This window comes from Bombus flavifrons, chromosome 2, assembly GCF_040668555.2.
Source record: "Bombus flavifrons isolate JBK064 chromosome 2, iyBomFlav1_principal, whole genome shotgun sequence".
In the NCBI taxonomy this organism is placed as follows: Eukaryota; Metazoa; Arthropoda; class Insecta; order Hymenoptera; family Apidae; genus Bombus; species Bombus flavifrons.
Genome location: NC_138443.1, coordinates 9,127,647 through 9,148,419, shown reverse-complemented (window position 1 = coordinate 9,148,419; position 20,773 = coordinate 9,127,647). Strand labels below are relative to the sequence as shown.

The window sequence follows — 20,773 nt, the reverse complement described above, 5'->3', positions numbered from 1 at the left end:
TATATAGAATTGAAATTATGTGATTTTACGAAGTTATATAAAAGATAGTTAATGCATTTTAGCCAATTTATAAAAATGAGATGTTTTATATGTTTTTATGCTTTAATTTGATTATTGTCGCATAATAATATAATACTGAGTATATTAATGTATGTAAATGCTATAATTCATTAAGAATTACACTTTTTTAGTAAGAAAATATACTCTTATTAAAAATGATACTATTTGATTCTTTTGATTTGAAAAATTATAGAATAATTTAAAAAGGAAGTTCAAATTTTGAACTATGTTCTTGCAAAATGTATACAAACTTATTTTTTACATAAATTATTATTTAAATTTGCCAAATAAATTTCCATTCCTAAACATCCCGCTTTCAAAGCATTTGTTTCTACGCTATTCCATAGAGAACACATAAACAAAATATAACATAATATTGCTGTTAAAAAAATACGTATTACATTAAGTCCAATAGTTACATCGAGAGATGTAAAGGAACAGTCTAACCCCATAGACCAAACAAGTGGTATAATTAATATACAGCCTACCAATAGATACCAAAATCGCCGCCGACGAACCGTTTTCAATGACGTTTCACATATACTTATGGCTTCCTTTATTGAATCTTTGACATCTACATTTATAGTTTGAAATTCACCTATAATAATAAAGATGTAAATTAAACGTAAATGTAAAATTAAAGATTAAATGACTTACCATATATATTATTATTATACATATCATACATATCACTATATTTATTAGCTTACCAGGAATAAATTTAAAAGTTGCCATAATAGCCTCATGATCAGAATAACTAAAGTCTTTGTAAGGTATCCGTTTTGGAAATGGGTGTTGAAAATTTGTTACCTCTATCTACGAATAATATATTATTAATATGATTATTTCTAGGCAATTTCCTACGAAAATAACTAACAAATAAAAATAATTTAATGCACCTTAACATTCTTTGAACCTTGATATAAAATATGATCTATACGTTTCCCCTCAGGACAAGTTCTTGCAAGTTTTGAACTAGTATAACTATTATTGGCACACTCATTGGTCCCTAAATTACTTGAAATATTTGAGCAAGCATCTGCCAAACCAGCAACGCCACAAATGATTTTATAAGCTAAATCTTGAGGTTCTGCATTAAGGTCACCTCCTAATATTACAGAATCAGCACCACCAGAAGTCATTCTAATAAATTGGGCAGTATCAAAAGCTTGTAGAACTCTATGTGCTGTGTATTCATTACTGTGATTATTGTATTCTGCATGTAACTAAAATATTAAATATATTTAATACTTATCGATATGTTGAAAATTATATGAATAAAAACTACAAATCTCAATAATTAAATTTACATGTGCAATATAAACATTAATGTTCATATTATGAATTTGAAGTCTACAGAGTCCAACACCTTTTCCACCAAACCAATCTCCATGATGTATTTTATGTACATATCCATTTAAAGGCCATTTATGAAATATTACATCTTTAATAGGAAATCTAGATAAGATACAAATTCCAGATCCAAGAACTCCACTACAATGCATTAAATTAAAATTATTAGTAATAAAAAGGCAAATTTAATAGTACTATATTAATATAAATGAGATATTTGCCTGTAAAAATAATGTGAGTAAGGTAACTGTTCTTCTGTCTTAGCTCTTATCATTTTGAAATCTTTAACAGACCATACCTCTTGTAGACAAATGATATCATAATTTTCTGTAGCAAATTTTTCTGCAATTGCTGTCATACGAACATTCCTATTTTGTGAAACATATGGTATCCCCCTAAAATATAAAATGTTATGAATATATGACAGTATGTATACTTATGTTAATTATAATTTTGTATTCTAGGTATAGAAAAATATTTATAAAAAATATAATTGGTATAAAAATAATTAATTCTAAACTAGATTCAAACTGATAAAAGTAATCCTATATTACATCATAATGCAACTTACCAACAATTTAAAGTTAGAATATTTATTAACGTTTTTACATTTGTCATTTCTATATCATCTTTTACGTCTGACATCTTTTATGGTTTTATTGTTTCAAACAGATTAATGCAAATATATTTTCCCGCAATCAGATCTGCAATTGTGATATAATATGTACTTCTTCTTATTAATTCTTTCCAACGTTTATCAATATCATACTTTATACATATATATGTACCTCATATATGAAATTGTGATAATAATTTTCTTTAACCAAAATTACAAAAATATGAAGAGAATGATTTTAAAAAATTCTGACTTATTATTGTTCTTTTTATCACAGATTCGAAATTTAAAAGATTGAAATAGTGGCAATAATGCCTTCATGGTCACGCTAGAACTTATCACACAATTTGTTCTTCGATTGTTAGTAATAAATTGTTATCTATATATATGTTATATATATATATATTTTTTTTCTCTTTGCTAGCGTATTACGAATTTAGTCTCTACACTTAACATGTATAATATCTAAGCAATGGTTCTCAACTTTCTTGTATGAACAGCAAATTTTTAATTTATTTAAAAATGTTTCTCTTTATAAATAACGGAATTAAATGTATACATAATGCAGTTGTTATAAAATGTTTAATAAAATTTAGTAGAATATGAAAATATTCTATAAAACTTTTTACAATATATCATATACAAAAAAATTGATGCAGTAACAATCACTGTAGTCAGCGTAGTCATCTTTGTAATAGTACTTACTTTAATCTAATATAGTCTAATATAATCTTACTTCTAATCTTTTACTTTGGTATTTATAAATATTTTAACTAATTAATTAACAAAAATGGCTATATGAATCATAATCATGAAAAAGTAAAAATATTTAATCATCATATAACATTATTGAAATTAAATCTTAATCTTTAAGATATATATATTTTCCCGAAAAATATAGTTAATTAATAAAGTTGCATTGAATTAAATACATATTAAATAAGTTTAACCAACCTTTTTAGTATAAATTTTTATTTTAAAAGGGTCAAGTATGTAATTGTATGTAGTACTTTGTACCACTCTGTTAGTACCTAAGTATTGTTGATAGGATAATCATCTTATGTTTTCTAAGGTGAGGGTGGAGTGTTAAAGATATAATTGTGTATAAGGTACAATTAGAAATTATTGTACTAAAATGTATTGAATAAATTGCAAAATAATCAAGAATCATTTTGCTTTATCATAAAGAACTCGAGGTTTTAGCATACTTGTCTCTAGAAACGTAACCTCTATAGAGGTAAGTTAAATTATAACTGTGATTTTGATAAATTTTTATGTCAAATTTTAATTTCTGTGATTATTAACTTGCCCCTAGACCTTCATTTAAAATTCTTCCCATAAATGTTTCTAAAAAATAAATTAATTGTATATATTTTTAATACGATTTTATCATTAATAATATGTAATGTTTTTATCTAGGTTTATACTTAAGTTGTAATGGCTACTGATAAAGTAACTTTGGGTGATGCTTTATCCAATGTTGATGTACTTGATGAATTTACATTACCTGATGAACAACCTTGTATTGAAGCACAACCATGTTCTGTAGTATATCAAGCCAATTTTGATACTAATTTTGAAGATAGAAATGGCTTTGTTACTGGGATTGCTAAGTACATTGAAGAAGCTACTGTTCATGCAAGTTTGGTAAATAAGTATCTGATATTAGATAACTCTATCTTTGTGCTATCAATAGAATTATTACATATATAATCCATAATTTTTAATTTAAAGAATGAATTATTAGAAGAAGGTTTGAAGCATGCTGTAATGTTATATACTTGGAGATGTTGCTCTCGTGCAATACCTCAGCCAAAATCAAATGAACAGCCCAACAGAGTAGAAATTTATGAGAAAACAGTAGAAGTATTAGCACCAGAAGTAAATAAATTATTAAATTTTATGTATTTTCAAGTATGTATAGTAAAAATATCTAATAACTTGTTATTATATGCATATTGATAAAGTTGTATTTATTACATACAAATAATAAATGAATGTTAATCTTCAGAGAAAGGCAATTGAAAGATTTTCTGGAGAAGTGAAACGTTTGTGTCATCATGAAAAAAGAAAAGATTTTGTTTCTGAAGCATATTTACTCACTTTAGGAAAATTTATCAATATGTTTGCAGTTTTGGATGAACTTAAAAATATGAAATCTAGTGTAAAAAATGATTATTCCACATACCGAAGGTAACTATTACTCTTTTTAAATTTATTAAATCATTAAAATTTTTATTGAAGATAGCTATATTCTCATTTTAGAGCTGCTCAGTTCCTTAAAGTAATGTCTGATTCTCAAACATTACAAGAATCTCAAAATTTATCAATGTTTTTAGCTACACAAAATAAAATTCGTGATACAGTAAAAGAAAATTTAGAAAAAATTCCAGGATATGAAGAATTACTTGCAGATGTTGTTAATATATGTGTTCATATGTTTGAAACTAAAATGTATTTGACTCCAAATGAAAAACATATGTTGGTAAAAGTGATGGGATTTGGTTTATTTTTAATGGATAGTGAGCTTTGCAATATCAATAAGTTAGATCAGAAAAAGAAATTAAAATTAGATAGAATTGATAGAATTTTCAAAAACTTGGAAGTAGTACCATTGTTTGGTGATATGCAAATTGCACCTTTTAATTATATCAAACGATCTAAACATTTTGATGCTTCAAAATGGCCATTGTCTTCTTCATCAAATAGTATGAGTCCACAAGCAGATCTTATGGTACATCTTCCACAAATTAGGGAAGATCATGTTAAATATATTAGTGAATTAGCAAGGTGAGAATAAAAATATTTCCGAAATTAAGAAAAATGCTAACTTTTAAACTTATAAAAATATATTTGCTGTGATATAGATACAGTAATGAAGTAACTACGACATACAAGGAATGTGGCAGTGATGCGGAAAATCGAGAAACCGCAGAATTAGCGTTACGTGGATTACAATTACTTTCTCAGTGGACAAGTGTAGTAACAGAACTTTATAGTTGGAAACTTCTACATCCTACTGATCATCATATGAATAAAGAATGTCCCCAGGAAGCTGAAGAATATGAAAGAGTAAGACATATTATTTATTATTTCTACTAGCTATATGATGTATACTAATACCTTTTCTTTTTATCAGGCTACGCGTTATAATTATACAGATGAAGAAAAATTTGCTCTGATAGAAGTAATTGCAATGATTAAAGGATTACAAGTATTAATGGCACGTATGGAAACAGTTTTTATTGACGCAATACGTAGAAACATATATGCGGAATTACAAGATTTTGTTCAACTTACATTGCGAGAACCATTACGTAAAGCAATTAAAAATAAAAAGGATCTTATTAGGAGGTTTGTATATTATTTTTTATTTATATGGAAGCGTGCTTTTCTTTTTTATATAAACATAGTTTCATATACCTGTTTAACGATTTATAAACGTTTATTATATTCTTTAGTATCATTGTGTCAGTACGAGAAACTTGTGCTGATTGGCATTTTGGAGTAGAGCCATTAGGAGATCCTGCATTAAAAGGAAAGAAGGATCCTGATAATGGATTTGGTATTAAAGTACCACGTCGAAATGTTGGTAAGATTAAAAATAAATATAATTATATTTTTTAATAGTATACTTCAATACTTTATTAAAAGATGTATTTTCTCAGGACCCTCTTCAACACAACTCTATATGGTCCGTACTATGTTAGAATCATTAATTGCGGATAAAAGTGGCGGAAAACGTACTTTGAGGAAGGACATTGATGGCCAATACCTTGTGCAAATCGATCAATTTCATAAAACTAGTTTTTATTGGAGTTACCTCTTAAATTTTAGTGGTTAGTATAATGAATTAGATATAGTTACATTTCATATTAAAATAGGATATTAATAGCGTTATTTTATTTCAGAATCATTACAAGATTGTTGTGACTTATCCCAATTGTGGTACAGAGAATTTTATCTGGAAATGACCATGGGTCGGAAGATACAAGTAACTAAACATTTGTTTAATATAGTTTAACATAGTTCCAAACTCTAAACATGTTTATTAAAGTATATTAAACATAGTTTATTAAAAAATGATAGTTGATATTATTGCTTCATTTTTTACTAAATACCGGTAAATATTTTGTATTAATATATGTATGCAAAAGATATTATTAAATAGCGTTTTGTGTGCTTGATTTCATGACTAGAAATGCCAAGTTCGTCACCAGCATAATGAAGAGTGCAGCGATTTGATTACCATGGAGAAACGTATTCAAGTATGTTGTTAGACACAAGTGATGTAGCAGTTATTTATGCTTATAATTTCTTGCAATGATCATAGTTAATATGGTTTACTGATTTCATTATTATTATTATGATGTTTCTATTGTATAAATTTTAACTAATACATAGAGAATACATGTTCTACGATTTTTTAAGCATTGAGTTGTTATAAGTTTATTGTTTCACAAATAGTGTGCATTAAATAATGAAATCAATGTATGTCTGTTAAAAAATTATTTTATTAGTACAATTGTACAAATTATTTAATGAAAATGTATAATTATTATATTATTAATGTATTAAGATCTATAATTGATAATATGCAAATTATGTTATAAGTTTTAAAAGCTTTTAATATATGTTTCAGTTTCCAATTGAAATGTCCATGCCATGGATTTTGACTGATCATATATTACGAAGCAAGGAACCATCAATGATGGAGTAAGTAAAAAGGAAATATATCATTTGGAAAATATTTTGTAACGTAATATTTTGTTTTTAGGTACGTTTTATATCCACTTGACTTATACAATGATAGTGCATTATATGCTTTGACAATATTTCGTAAACAGTTTCTTTATGATGAAGTAGAGGCTGAAGTAAATTTATGTTTTGATCAATTTGTTTACAAGCTTAGTGAACAAATTTTTGCTCACTATAAACAACTTGCTGCAAGTATATTGTTAGATAAAAGATTTCGAGTAGAATGTGTTGCATTAGGAGCGTATTTGCTTCCATATCCTCGTGCTAACAGATATGAAACTTTATTAAAACAAAGGCATGTTCAGTTACTTGGAAGAAGTATTGATTTGAACAAATTGATTACACAACGCATTAATGCAGATATGCAAAAGTCATTAGATTTAGCAATTAGTAAATTTGAATCTGGAGATATAACGGGAGTTGTGGTAAGTTGAATTATTAGATTTAATATGTTGTACTTGTATTTAATTTGCATCCAATATGTATTTTAATAACCTAATATCTTGTGTACTAAAGGAATTGGAAGGACTTTTACAAGTGAATCGTCTTACTCATAAACTTTTAAGTAAATGGCTTGCATTAGATGAATATGATGCTATGTTTCGTGAAGCAAATCATAATGTTTTAGCTCCATATGGAAGAATCACTCTTCATGTATTTTGGGAATTGAATTATGACTTTTTACCAAATTATTGTTATAATGCAGCAACGAATAGGTATAATTGTGTTATAAAGTAAAACCCAATTATATAAATACATACAGAATTCATAATTATTTGTATTAAAAATAAAATATATTTATAATAGGTTTGTAAAATGTCGTGGACTTCAATTTGTACAAGCAGTACATAGAGATAAACCTCCTCAAATGTCTCATCATTATCTTTGGGGAAGTAAACAATTAAATTTAGCATATAGTACACAATATGGGCAATATTCGGGATTTGTTGGACCACAACATTTCCGTACAATGTGTAAACTTCTTGGATATCAAGGTATTGCAGTAGTAATGGAAGAACTTTTAAAAATTGTGAAATCTCTAATTCAAGGAAGTTTACATCAATTTACTAAGACATTAATGGAGGCTATGCCAAAAGTTTGTAAACTTCCAAGATACGATTATGGATCCCCAGGAGTTTTGGGATATTATCATGCTCAATTAAATGACATTGTGCAATATCCAGATGCTAAAACGGAACTTTTTCATAATTTTCGCGAGTTTGGTAACACAATCTTATTTTGTCTTTTAATGGAACAAGCTTTATCACAAGAAGAAGTTTGTGATTTGTTACATGCAGCACCATTCCAAAATATATTACCAAGACCATATTGTAAAGGTAATATTTTCAAATTATATGTGCAAAACAATCTTATTTTTGAAAATATTATAATAACTTCAATTCTAGAGGGTGAAAAACCAGAGACTAAACAGAAACGACTTGAAGCCAAATATGCAGCTTTACAAATCGTCCCCAATGTAGATAATTTAGGTACAGCTAAAGTAAGTAATAAAATGAATATACATATTATGTAACATATGCAAATAATAAAAATATATAAGATGTTTAATTGTGTTGTAAACTTAAAATTATTTTAATCATACAGCAAGCAATGATTGCCAGAGAAGGAGATTTATTAACCCGAGAACGGCTTTGTTGTGGTTTGTCTATATTTGAAGTAGTGCTCAGTAGACTACGTAGTTTCTTAGATGATCCTATTTGGGTTGGTCCTCCTCCTGTAAATGGAGTAATGAATGTTGATGAATGTACAGAATTTCATAGATTATGGAGTGCATTACAATTTGTATATTGCATTCCTGTTGGGGAAACAGAATTTACTGTTGAGTACGTAATATTTAATTTTACTATTAGTAATAATACAGGTTTTATCATTTAATACCATTTTCATTACAGAGAACTATTTGGTGAAGGTTTACACTGGGCTGGATGTGCTATGATTGTATTACTTGGTCAACAAAGGAGATTCGAAGCTCTTGATTTTTGCTATCATATTTTGAGAGTACAACGTGTTGATGGTAAAGATGAAAATGTTAAAGGAATCGTAAGTATTCATACATGAGTTGTAATATAATCTTTTCGATTATTAAATATTTAATCGTTATTCATTTGAAATAGCACTTAAAAAGAATGGTGGATAGGATTAGAAGATTCCAAGTGCTAAATTCACAAATTTTTGCTGTATTAAACAAATATTTAAAGAGTGGAGATAGTGACGTAACAAGCGTTGAACACGTTCGATGTTTTCCACCTCCAATTCACCCCTCGCTTGCTCATGTGCAACAGCAACACTATCATACACCAGAATATTTACGTCAAATGAATCATCAGTGAAATAATGTAAGTATTATAAGCAAGAATATTCATAATTTAGTATAATCAAGGCTGAATCTCACTTTTTAAATTACTTGTAATATGAGTTTGGAACATTTATCTAAATTTTCTTAAGGTAACGTATGTTACGTTTACATTAGTGCATATAACGTTGAAATAAGTCAATTGAAATCATTAAAATTTGTTTCATTTTTCTGTAAAAAGATATAAATTCTTATATATAATTTGTAATAATATTAATATAATGTTAACCCCTTAAGGCCCATCTTCGTAATATTACATTTAATATATTATGCAAAGCGTTTTTTTTAAACACATTTTTCTAAAATTCAATGAACCCTTAAGGAGGTAATATTCAATATATTTATTAATCAATAAGAATATTCATATATCTCATATTTTATTTAAAATATTTCCCAATCTTATATTTTTTATGTAAAATAAGATTTTCATTATTAGTAACTTCTTATACATATATGAGTACGAAAGTACGAATACTTGGAAATTGCATAAAAATTTCAAATCTTTAAATTAAGAATTATATATCTTTTAGTATCAGTATTATTTATCATAATATGACAGCAAATACATTATGAACTCTGGCATTACAATCCATTTTATATATTTGTATTAAATTCATTTCTTTTTACAAATTAAATGTAAATTATAAGAAATACTTGACATATTTGTAATCATTGCTGAATATCTCGTGAATATTTTTCAGTCATTTCTGTAAACATATTTTATATGTACAAAAACAGATGTAAGCTTACATTTAGTAGAACTTTAACATTGTTTCAAAAACATAAAGCATTGTATGGTAAGCAAATTTTATAATAGATATCTACTAATTAAATACTGTTCTAAAATTTATACTTCGTAATATTTTTTTATATGACTTATATTTTCTGTCAATTTCCTCATGTATGTTTTATGATAATTGTACAACACATACGAAAGAATCAATTGTTTGATATCAAATCTAGCTAAAATATGAATTGAGTAAGTCACAAAATTTAGATATTTATTTGTTATTTATGGTTAATTTTCAAAAATATTTTTGTTATAATGAACATATAAAAATAAGTATAAATGGTTACTAAGATTTATTTTTTTATACATATAATTCTTGTTTTATAATATTAAAAATATTAGAAAGTAACATCAAAAATATTTTAATAAAATATTTGAAGCAATGTAAATATACATTCGAAGTATGTTTTCAGGTTGCATGAAATCTGCTTGATTTTTATCAAGCTTCTAAATTTTGACAAATGTAACAAAATACAATAAATAATGATAAATGTAGCTTAAAAATTTCACATGTAATTCATTAAAATATGTTTTTTTATTATTTTTATCTTTAAAAAGTATAATTGTGTTCAACTTTTTGTTATACATATAAACTATGTAATATGTGTGTACATGTTATGTATGAATTAAGAACATATTTATATGAAAATATGTAATCTCAGTATTATATGTGAATCTAATAATTTAATCATTTGTAAATTTACAATACATTCATAATAATTTATTACCTTTATTGAAGATCCGAAAAAAAGGTAGATGCATTATCAGTTTTACTACTTGGAAGATTATGTTTTAATTGTCTCTGCTTTCCACCTTTTATACGTTTATTAACGTCTAAAGTTTCAAAATATTGTACATTCCAAAACTTGATATCATTATCATGTGATGAAGATGCAATTAAAGTACCATCACTGTTAACATCAAGTGCTTCAATAGAAAGATTATGTTCTCCTACTATTCCAAGATGATGATGAGGAAACAGGCTGGTAGCCCTGTACATTAATACATACAACAAATACATAATTATTTTAATTGATATATAAAAAAAGATATATAATAAATCTTAAACTATACCTAAGTATTCCATCTTCTCCACCTGTTATCACAACATTTTCAGTAATTGGAATCATACAGTTTATAGCTTTTTTAGTTAAATTCGGAAACTCATCTGAATGAAAACCAAAGTCTCCCCAATTATATACATACATTTTTCCTTTATTTGTACCCACCAATATTTTTGTTTCAGATTTAAATAAACCAAGACATGTCAGTTCCTCTTCATATTCTTCTGACTAATGAAATGATTATATATATTTATATATATATAATTATATATAATTAGATAACATGATATCTATTTACACATACTTGAACATGTAGTCTCCTTCCTAGTATATTAAATGTAGTAAGAGATCCATCTCCACTTGCGCAAACTAAGTATCTCTCTTCTTTGTTTGTTACTATAGTGCTTACATAATCCTCCATTTTTTTTATTGAAAATATAGGTGTATTCCCTCCTTGTCGAAGATCCCATACTTAAAATACTTAAATATAAATATAATGGATTCAATGAAACAGAAAAGAGAAAGAAACAATAACATACGTTTTACTACACCATCATCGTCTCCAGTTGCAAACTTATGTTCTCCAATTAGAGTCATTGTATATATTGGCTTCCTAAAATAAATCAAACATTAAGTAATGGCACTTATATTTTTATTTATATTAACTATAATAATTATATACATACTCATGTGCATTTTCATAATGTCTTATTAGCTTTTTTGTTTCTAGATCAGTGATCATTATACATAAATCCTTAGCAGTAGAAAATAAAGTTGTACCAGAGTCATTGAATTCTATATCACGACATGCTTTAAGATGCAATTCTAAAGTTGATATCAGTTCTGTTTCTGTATTATTATATTTGTATCTATCAGATAAAGAAATATACATGTATACATGTATCAAGCTATTCAAAATTATTAACAACATATTAATTATATGATATTAATAAATATAAAATTTACAAGTTTACATCTCCTAGAATATTAGCTACAGCGATCATGTTTGAATTAGGATGGAAACATATATCTACCACATGATCTTCTGTTGTAATAGGTGGAGGATGATTTGTATTTATATCTTGTGATATAACTGTTGCTTTTGCAACTTCATCTTTTTCCTTTTTTGCATTTAATAAAGTTGATTCTCTGTTACCTTTAAAAAGAAATAGAAATATTACCTTTCTATAATATTACAAGTAATAAAAAACATATACCATTATATTAATTTTCATTACAAAAATTAATTAAGTTTAAATTATTTAAACATTAAATTTTATATAAAATTTACTTGTGTATGCATTAATTAAACTTATAAGTTCCTCGTCTTCTTCACTACATGTATCATTTAAATCATCACTTTGTGAACTGCTGCTGTTTTCTGACAAAGCATCATCACTATCAAGATTATTATTCTCTTCATTATCAAGAACAAAATTACCTAAATAATACATATATTTAATTATAAATAAAGAAAAAAATCTAAGAAATATAGAAAAATTGTGCAATAATTATTAATGAATTAATTCTTATTAACTACTGTTATTATGTTAATAGTGGAATTAATTTAAACATGTGCAAATAATATTAAGGAGTAAAAATAAGAAATAAATGATTATTTATTCTACAGTAATATAATATAAAACGCAAAGCAAAAATTCTTTTTATTTAAGAAAGGGTACCTAAATGTCCCTTACCTAAATGCATGTTTTAAAGATTCTAATTCTTTTTGATGATATTTATGAGGTTTCGTGTATAATACAACACACAATATGTATGACTTGTTCACTGTACGAAAACTATTAAAATTAATATTCCCTATAGATTGCACTATATAAAATGTGTTGTTACAAATTTATAGTGATTTTTCAGGAAATAGGAATGTGGATTGGTACCCATGGAGCGCTGATCTGCTCTGTTCGCTAGAGTGCGGAAAATATTCAAATGAAGATTGTTAAGTTCTATCGAAATGAGTACTTTGATTCATAAGATCATTCTGATAATTTTTGATACAAATGGCGTGTCGCGATCCTAGATTGCAATGACAAGAATCCTGATAATTTTTGTTTCTTCCTTGACTCGTAAAGTCCCTTCCAGTTTTTCTCCTAGAATCTGGATCCTCTCAGATCCTAGTGGACTAATCGAAAAATAGTTTTCACCCTGTAGATCAACGCTTCATACCCTATACTAACTTCACTTTCCGATCTTCGTTAGTGGATGGTAGTGGGAACGCAAGACTGATGTAATCGACAACGTCTTGTGTATGTGTGAAAGAAAGCATGCACTTTGCGTGGCGCGCAGAAACTATCCGTTGAAAAAATGTATGGTTCTCTTGGGCTTTCATTGAGCTAACTTAGCCGAATGCTTTTAAGATACAAAAGCAGAACGTTTAAGCATATAGTCCTAAATCTCTAATTCTTTGAAACAAACATTCTGTCGAGAGAACCTGCGTGACTTTAACTGAAGCAGTCAATTGATTGCAATTCTTAACAAAATTTCTCAAGTTCGCTAAATAAAGTATTTTTGTTCCCAAATTTTAACTTTCCCATCGTCGTACTACGCATCAATTCTTTATACAGTTTCTAGATACATTTTGTCTTTTAGACATACACGACGATTAAAATTGACAATTCAAATTACGTTCCACATGTATATGTCGATCTTCTTAGATTAAGCCCATACTGAAGCTATATTCGAGACAGGTAATTAAAGTTACGTTCACGCGATAACATAATAGTATAATATATATTCTATTGTCTAAATAAATAATTAATTAATAAAAGAGAAATTCTATACAATAGTTCATTATACTACAAAATTTTTATTAATTTCTTTCCGTAATATTAAAAAGATATTTGGTTTATTATTAAAATTACCAAAATATCCAGAAATATCAAAATCCCTATTTCAGAGGGCGCCATTATACGTTGCATCGAATTTCTTGCCTAACTATAGTAATTGCAATCAAAGTGGAGTGTGGAGTATGTAGTGTGGAATATGTAGCATGGTGGACCATGGCGCTACATGGTTCAAGAAAGATATATTTTCATAAGATATAAAAACGATTGTTGTGTGTAGCCACGTTCATACTTTGATAATTTTAAAATGGAAACTCGGACGAATGAGTTGTTAACAACCGGTCCTATAGCAACGATTAAAGAAGAGCCACTTGATCAAACTGGCGCGAAGCAAGATATGCAACAATCTCAAGTGCAGGGCGTTTGCATTGAGGAAGAGTGCGAACAGCGTATCGAGTGTACAACTGAGGGCCAAGAAAATGAGACACGTGCATTTTTATCGAAATGTGTGTTCTGTGGAAAGACATTTACTTTCGGTGATGATCCAAAACTTTTAGAATGTTTACATGCAGCATGTTCGACATGTGTTAATAGTAAACTCAGTGATCACAACACATCGGTCGACGTGGATGTTCTGTGTAAGGCTATGTTATACGTCTACATTTTGCAACTTTATTAAATTCTGATTCCGCGAGTTTTTCTTCTTAACATCTATAGAATGAACCTTCTAGCTTAATGATTTCAAATATCTTGTAAATTTCTTGCTGTATAAAAAAATTTCCCAAATAGAAATTGACTGGGATCAAAAAGAATATTATTTAACATCATTAGCTTTTCTATGGGTGGATATAAAGGATATATGAAGATTAACTTAATGCATTAATTTTTTAAATGCATTAATTGATGCAGCAATATTACACGTAGAAAAAGTAAACTAAAGAAAAAGTATTATAAAATGGTACTAGTATTTGAGCTGTATCGATTAATGTATTAAAAAATATATGATTCCATTTAAGTATTGTAATTCATCTTTGAAATATGAATAGCATTAAATTATATCTGTCTCAATACTATTTACTAATCTGTATAATAATATTCATAAATATCAAAACATCTTATTTATATTAAACGACAGAAACAGCTTGAAACAACTCTTATGTTTATTTGAATAAATTTTTAGTAGTATCTTTATGATTCAAAATGATCATTTGATATTAATATAATTTATAAAATATTTATGTTTTTATATATAAGTATATTATATCATATGATAATTAAGCCATGACTTTAAAACATATATGTCATTGCAGTGGAAAGTAATGTAATTGCTTGTCAGATATGTAATGTCACCACACAGGCAGAAAACTTAATCGAAAATCGATTCCTATCAAAATTTATAGAAGAGGATAATAGCCCAGGTACTGATGATGAATCTAAAGAAACAGAAGAAGAAAAAAAATGTACTAGCTGTCATGATAATGCCAATGCCACAAGTTGGTGTGTAGAATGTGAAGAATTTATATGTCAAAACTGTGTTATGGTAATGAAAATATTACTCAGTAGAATGTTTATTAAATATATTTCTTTAGAAATAACGGCAATTATTTTAAATTTGTGTTTCTTAAAGGCACATCAGAGATTAAAAATAACAAAGGATCACACAATTAAACCAAAGGATGAAGTTGCCAATGATAGAGATAATGTTAAAAAAAGCAACAAAAAAATACCTGGCTATTTATTTTGTACAATTCATCCACATGAACAATTATCTTTATTTTGTCAAACATGTGATAAACTTACTTGTAGAGATTGTCAGCTAAGTGAACACAGAGATCATAAGTACAAATTTATTCATGAAATTGCTACTGAAACCCGTGCTTCAGTGTCAACTTTACTTAAAGAAGTGAGGTAATTCTTCTGTATTTGTATTTTTTTTATTTATATATTTTCTATAAATATTAAAATTAACTTTTTTATATTATGTTTAAAATCTCTGTTTTGCAGTTATAAACGAGTTTTATTAAAAAGTGCAATGAAAGTCATAGAAGACAGACAAGTTCTTATTTTAGAAAAAAAGAAAAATTTAGTGCAAGACATAACACAAATGGTGGTGCAGTAAGTTATTGTAAATTTTATATTTCAAGTTTAAGAGAAACAAAATTATTTAACTTATGTAATATTTTTTCACACAGGTTAACAAATGCAATTAATACACGAGGAAAACAATTAGTTATGCGTCTAAATGAAGTTTGTGATCAGAAACAAAACACATTAAATGAGAAAAAAGTTGCTTTAGACCAATTATCTAAGCTTACTGATCATTGTATCCAATTTGTAACTCATGCCTTAAAAAAGGGTTCAGATATGGAATTACTTTATAGCAAAAAGTATGTATTTGAAATACTAAATATATGTATATAAATATAATAAATATAAATATTCCATAATTTTTTTTGCAGATCTGTTACAAGTCATTTACAAAGAATAAAAAGTAGACGAGCTGACATTCCAAATCCAGAAATACCAGTTAGAATAAATTTGTCCTTGGAGAAAGTACCAGATTTGATAAAAGGTTAAATTAATAATAATAGGTGCTTAATTATATGTTATTAAATAGGTAGTTTTATTGCTACAAGCAAAACTGATTTCCTTTTTTTTTAAATTAGTCATCTAATAAATATTTGGTTTGTACAATATTAAATATTTTTTTCTTTTCTTTCTTAATTTTAGTGGTTTCATCTATTGGAGGAATAGTAGTGGATGGTAGAGTATATCCTTCAATATCTCCACTGGGTGGAGTAAATACAACACCATCTATGCCATATAATGAATCACAGACAGATCAAAAGCAAACAACTAATCTGTCAAATGCACATATGGATGGTTCTTCCATAGCTGCACAATTACCTGTTGCAACACAACAATCTAATAGTATGCAACAAAATTCCTATCAACAAGTGCCTCTTCATATAGCATCTCAACAGCAGCAACAAACACAGTCGCAAAATTATATGCAACATTATCCTATGAATAACATGCCACCTCGGTCATCACCACAAGCACATCAACCTCGTGTACCATATCCAGTCAATTTCAATAACAGATTACAACAACCAATGATGATGCAACAACGTCCTTTGGGAAGCTGCCATCAACAAGTAACATCGTCCACGCATCCTCATCAACAAGTTCACATAGATCAACTCGGTCAGAATACAAGTTTACGTGGACTTCTTGCACATAATCCACCACCTTTCCGATCTTCTACAAATCATGTATCATATCGATTGCCACCTTATAGATATCCTCCAAACAATTCCCAACGACCAGTACCACCACCTGCATATCAACCAACAAATACATCCATGGTATCTGGTATAAGACTTCAGCAATGTAATCCAACTTCTCCATCCGCGCAACATATAAATTATCCTATGCAACAACCACCTACAGCTCGTTGGCATATACCTCAAAATGTCAATCCCTGTCTTCCTTTTTATACTTCCCGCCATCAATCAAATACACCTTCCATGTCAGTTCCTACTAATGATACCTACAAGATAACGTTAAAAAATCAACAATCAAATGCAAATCAAAAATATAGTACACAGACGACTATTGCTTCTGATACTCCACCTCAATCACAAAGTTCAGTGTCTGTTGGTCATACAGTTAGTTCGTCAGTACCTAAAACGCCTAGTCCTGTGCCTCCTGGAAAATCAGATGAAACTGAAAAAAGTTTAGACAAATTTTGCCAAAAATCTTTGAATGATCTAATGCTTACTATCGCAAAATTAGATAGCAATGGAATTGTAGTAATACCAGAAGCTCAACGAAACCAATTAGATTCAGCCCAAGTAGATAGTTCAACTGATGAAGGGTTGAATCCAATGGCTGAGAATTCATCAGGTAATTTAATTGAAATAATAAAAATATGTAATTGTTATTCAAAATATTGGTTAAATATATATTTTGTATGTATAAAGTATAAGTGTATATGTACAATTATGTGTTCAATAGATAATTCAAAAAATGCTGCAGCATCCATGGCAAAGGATGATCCAAATGAAGACTGGTGTGCAGTATGCATGGATGGAGGAGATGCAGTATTATGTTGTGATAAATGCCCAAAAGTCTTCCACTTATATTGTCATATTCCTAGTTTAAAATCGTTTCCTGAGTAAGTGTACGAATAATATAGTGTAATAATATTTATGTTTAATAGCTAATGTCAAATTTTGTTGTGCAATAGTGAAAGTGAAACATGGCAGTGTATGTTATGTACTAATGTACTAGACTGCTCAGATGATCCACCAGGAGAAAAAAGACCAAACACAATGAGTGCAAAAGAATTACGAATTGCACAAAGAATTGTGTTAGAGCTTTATTGTCAATATGAGCAAAGCTTACCTTTCCGTGAAATAGTATCTAGTGAGGTAAATTTATTCTATCCAAATTTAAAAAGTATATAAAATATATTGAAGGAACATAAAAGTTATTATTTCATTTATAATTAACAGATAGTTGATTATCATCGTATCATAAAAAAACCAATTGCACTAGATGTAATTAGAGATAAATTAAAACCTGAGCATGCAGAACATTACACAGATTTAAGACAAGTAATGGCAGACATCAGATTGATGTTTAAAAATGCTTTTACTTATAATCCTGTAAGTTCTCCATTGAAGAATTTATATCATATAAAATATGATACAAAATTGTTATAAAAACATTCATTCATTTTATATAATCATATACTTTTTTTTATTTAGGTTGAATCGCAAGTGTATCAAGAAGCACGTAATTTAGAAGAATTTTTTGAAAAATTATTATTAAAATGGGCACCAAATTACGCATATGACGATCCTTTTCTTTCGGGCGACAAGGACGAAGACGAAGAAGTGTTTCCTCCTAATAGAAAATATCGTCGTATACTTACAGACTAATTTTCACTTTCCGTAATTAAGCACATAAACAAGTATATTATTTTTAAAACACATAGCAGAATTATATTTCCATATAATGAACATTTCTTAATTATATTTAATATTGCTTTTCGTGTTTAATTAATTAATAAATGTCTATAAATACTTGCGGATACTAACAATTGAGCAGACATTTACAACTGTAGTATAGACTTCTTCACATTTTATGTTCAGTGAAGAAAATTTTACTTCTTGCTTAATATTGCGAGCTTATTGCATGAATTTATAAATTAAAGGTGATCACAAATTTAGTTCATAAAATATTTGAGTGTGTTGACTATTTCTTATAAATTTATCATAGAATCTGTTAGAAAACCTATCATTTAATTATATCAATAATTGAATTACTAAAAAATAATTGCATTAATTTTACAATAAAATATTTCAGTAAATATATAAGTATTTTTTTACAAAGTATTACGACTTTATATACATACATATATGTATGTATGCATATAATATATACACAGAGTGTTCCATATGTGACAGTATTGCAGAGTTGAGTTGAGGATATAAAAATGGAAAAACAAAAATTCAGATAAACATATGAACTATTTTTGTGTTCTCAATTTACTTCTCTAATATACTCACATAGTACGAAACATTTTGTATATCTGTATTATCATTTTAATAAAACTATAGAAAAAAATGTTGAATTACTTGTTGATAAAAAATTACAGTTAACTATGTAACATATTGACTGAAAATTTTATAAATTAATATCATTTTTAAAACGTTTTGCTGTAAGAAAACGGTTTAATTGTTAATATTCCAATGTATTTGATAAGTAAATACATGTTTGTTACACGGAAATGAACAAAAGATTGAAATATATTAACATTTGAATTTTCATGTTTATTTCTCATTTTATTATAATTAATTTTATTATTTAAATTCTTATATTAAAACGTTTTAATGCATTTACTTGGTAGCATCAAATGTAGACAACTATGTTGTTAAATTTCACGTTAATGTATTACACCAAATGCATGTAGGATGTACAAAATAATCTTACATAAAATATACGGAATGGAATTTTTTAAAATTGTTTTATCGTTTCCAAAATTATAATTTGTAATACAAATTTTTTACTCTTACAAAATTTAATATTAATTAAATTACTTTAGTACAACAAAAAGATTAACAATTTTAAAATATATTGCATCATAACTTAAAAGGTATATTACATATCAGAATATAATTTTACAATAAAGATGAAATTGATGTGTAATGATTTTATAAGTACAATAAATTTATGTAATATTGCATGATACTCTTATATATGTATATAGTTACATAGTAATTTCTTTTCATTGTGTGGAAAATTCATATATTTATATTTATGAATATTTACATCTTAATTTTATTTTTCTATTTTTATAATAAAAATGCTAATGAAAAGTTATTTTACATAGTGTAATTTAATTCAATAAATATTTTCTATTTATATTAATCAATTATTGTTGATAATTTATTACTTCTAAATGATTCCAAATATAAAAAAGATGTATAATATTGAAAACTTTATTACCTACTTACTTTACTACTTAATGGTTGTATTGGAAGACAGTTTCGTGGCCCTTTTTCCATTATGAAAAAAACATTTATACGAGTAACCAATCGCATGCTTGTATTCAGTAGTCAGTGTTAGGTAACTGTCTTATAACGTTATGAATTCAAATGTATGATACCCGCATACATATATATGCATATTACTTTTAAACTGTCAACCGGGTTTTGTAGCAGAAGAAGTATTTCTGTATTTATTTAAAAACATATTATGAATTTGACAAATTTAATTTATAACGTATCTTTAATCGCTTTTGTAACTTTTCTTTCTTTAAAGGTGAAAATATAAGTATGTTAATTTTAAATGATCAATTAATACTTTTCGTGATAATATATACACGTACATACCTACATGTGTGTTTATGTGTATGTGTGTGTTTTATGATTATTTAAAGTTTTTTAA

General features: G+C 27.1%; 4 protein-coding genes and 1 long non-coding RNA gene across 10 annotated transcripts; 2 read left to right on the top strand and 3 right to left on the bottom strand.

The window, feature by feature from the left end:
• Window positions 1-15: 15 nt before the first annotated feature.
• nSMase (neutral sphingomyelinase) lies at window positions 16-3,609 on the bottom strand. Of its 4 annotated transcripts, none has more exons than XM_069131699.1 (7): window positions 3,537-3,609; window positions 1,985-2,117; window positions 1,635-1,808; window positions 1,371-1,554; window positions 960-1,286; window positions 771-876; window positions 21-658 (listed from the first exon to the last, which is right to left on the bottom strand). In XM_069131699.1, the coding sequence occupies exons 2-7, from the start codon at window positions 2,056-2,058 to the stop codon at window positions 312-314; spliced, it is 1,212 nt and encodes a 403-aa protein (XP_068987800.1). In that variant the 5' UTR covers window positions 2,059-2,117; window positions 3,537-3,609; the 3' UTR covers window positions 21-311. The 4 variants fall into 4 exon arrangements, with proteins under 4 accessions (XP_068987801.1, XP_068987800.1, XP_068987798.1 ...); XM_069131697.1 differs by lacking the exon at window positions 3,537-3,609 and adding an exon at window positions 2,984-3,083; XM_069131696.1 differs by lacking the exon at window positions 3,537-3,609 and adding an exon at window positions 2,202-2,412.
• On the top strand, window positions 3,096-9,975 carry Sra-1 (Cytoplasmic FMR1-interacting protein Sra-1). Its single transcript, XM_069131678.1, has 19 exons — window positions 3,096-3,266; window positions 3,449-3,676; window positions 3,764-3,943; window positions 4,041-4,222; window positions 4,295-4,819; window positions 4,897-5,101; window positions 5,169-5,383; window positions 5,491-5,621; window positions 5,698-5,868; window positions 5,941-6,023; window positions 6,229-6,297; window positions 6,672-6,745; window positions 6,807-7,212; window positions 7,304-7,503; window positions 7,595-8,124; window positions 8,194-8,288; window positions 8,393-8,631; window positions 8,701-8,848; window positions 8,923-9,975. The coding sequence occupies exons 2-19, from the start codon at window positions 3,467-3,469 to the stop codon at window positions 9,136-9,138; spliced, it is 3,879 nt and encodes a 1,292-aa protein (XP_068987779.1). The 5' UTR covers window positions 3,096-3,266; window positions 3,449-3,466; the 3' UTR covers window positions 9,139-9,975.
• A 492-nt stretch (window positions 9,976-10,467) lies between these two features.
• Window positions 10,468-12,852, bottom strand: LOC138189722 (WD repeat-containing protein 55 homolog). The gene is made up of 8 exons (XM_069131851.1): window positions 12,698-12,852; window positions 12,307-12,456; window positions 11,982-12,171; window positions 11,702-11,884; window positions 11,555-11,628; window positions 11,320-11,486; window positions 11,026-11,243; window positions 10,468-10,943 (listed from the first exon to the last, which is right to left on the bottom strand). Exons 1-8 carry the CDS (start codon window positions 12,720-12,722, stop codon window positions 10,682-10,684), a joined length of 1,269 nt encoding a protein of 422 aa, XP_068987952.1. The 5' UTR covers window positions 12,723-12,852; the 3' UTR covers window positions 10,468-10,681.
• Window positions 12,853-12,986: 134 nt separating this feature from the next.
• Window positions 12,987-19,159, top strand: LOC138189619 (E3 ubiquitin-protein ligase TRIM33). Of its 2 annotated transcripts, none has more exons than XM_069131687.1 (12): window positions 12,987-13,717; window positions 13,927-14,451; window positions 15,124-15,353; window positions 15,441-15,721; window positions 15,818-15,928; window positions 16,006-16,200; window positions 16,273-16,385; window positions 16,544-17,722; window positions 17,855-17,993; window positions 18,066-18,249; window positions 18,334-18,486; window positions 18,589-19,159. In XM_069131687.1, exons 2-12 carry the CDS (start codon window positions 14,121-14,123, stop codon window positions 18,760-18,762), a joined length of 3,090 nt encoding a protein of 1,029 aa, XP_068987788.1. In that variant the 5' UTR covers window positions 12,987-13,717; window positions 13,927-14,120; the 3' UTR covers window positions 18,763-19,159. The 2 variants fall into 2 exon arrangements, with proteins under 2 accessions (XP_068987788.1, XP_068987787.1); XM_069131686.1 differs by having other exon boundaries at window positions 12,988-13,717; window positions 17,834-17,993.
• Window positions 17,238-20,756, bottom strand: LOC138189627 (uncharacterized). 2 transcript variants are annotated; one of them, XR_011176086.1, is made up of 5 exons: window positions 20,333-20,756; window positions 17,817-17,971; window positions 17,598-17,707; window positions 17,450-17,524; window positions 17,238-17,366 (listed from the first exon to the last, which is right to left on the bottom strand). It is a non-coding gene; the product is annotated as an uncharacterized LOC138189627 (long non-coding RNA). The 2 variants fall into 2 exon arrangements; XR_011176085.1 differs by having other exon boundaries at window positions 20,341-20,747.
• Between the last annotated feature and the right edge of the window lie 17 nt (window positions 20,757-20,773).

Bases quoted from the DNA above. Each gene is read 5' to 3' on its own strand.
- nSMase (XM_069131699.1), bottom strand. From the start codon at position 2,058: ATGTCAGACGTAAAAGATGATATAGAAATGACAAATGTAAAAACGTTA. The intron at 1,809-1,984 runs GTAAGTTGCATT...TTTATATTTTAG, and splicing joins ATTCTAACTTTAAATTGTTG to GGGGATACCATATGTTTCAC. The intron at 1,555-1,634 runs GCAAATATCTCA...AATGCATTGTAG, and splicing joins TACTCACATTATTTTTACAG to TGGAGTTCTTGGATCTGGAA.
- Sra-1 (XM_069131678.1), top strand. From the start codon at position 3,467: ATGGCTACTGATAAAGTAACTTTGGGTGATGCTTTATCCAATGTTGAT. The intron at 3,677-3,763 runs GTAAATAAGTAT...TTTAATTTAAAG, and splicing joins CTACTGTTCATGCAAGTTTG to AATGAATTATTAGAAGAAGG. The intron at 3,944-4,040 runs GTATGTATAGTA...GTTAATCTTCAG, and splicing joins TAAATTTTATGTATTTTCAA to AGAAAGGCAATTGAAAGATT.
- LOC138189722 (XM_069131851.1), bottom strand. From the start codon at position 12,722: ATGCATTTAGGTAAGGGACATTTAG. The intron at 12,172-12,306 runs GTAAATTTTATA...TTCTTTTTAAAG, and splicing joins TTTAATTAATGCATACACAA to GTAACAGAGAATCAACTTTA. The intron at 11,487-11,554 runs GTATGTTATTGT...AAGTATTTTAAG, and splicing joins CGATGATGGTGTAGTAAAAC to TATGGGATCTTCGACAAGGA.
- LOC138189619 (XM_069131686.1), top strand. From the start codon at position 14,121: ATGGAAACTCGGACGAATGAGTTGTTAACAACCGGTCCTATAGCAACG. The intron at 15,354-15,440 runs GTAATGAAAATA...TGTTTCTTAAAG, and splicing joins TATGTCAAAACTGTGTTATG to GCACATCAGAGATTAAAAAT. The intron at 16,386-16,543 runs GTTAAATTAATA...TCTTAATTTTAG, and splicing joins AGTACCAGATTTGATAAAAG to TGGTTTCATCTATTGGAGGA.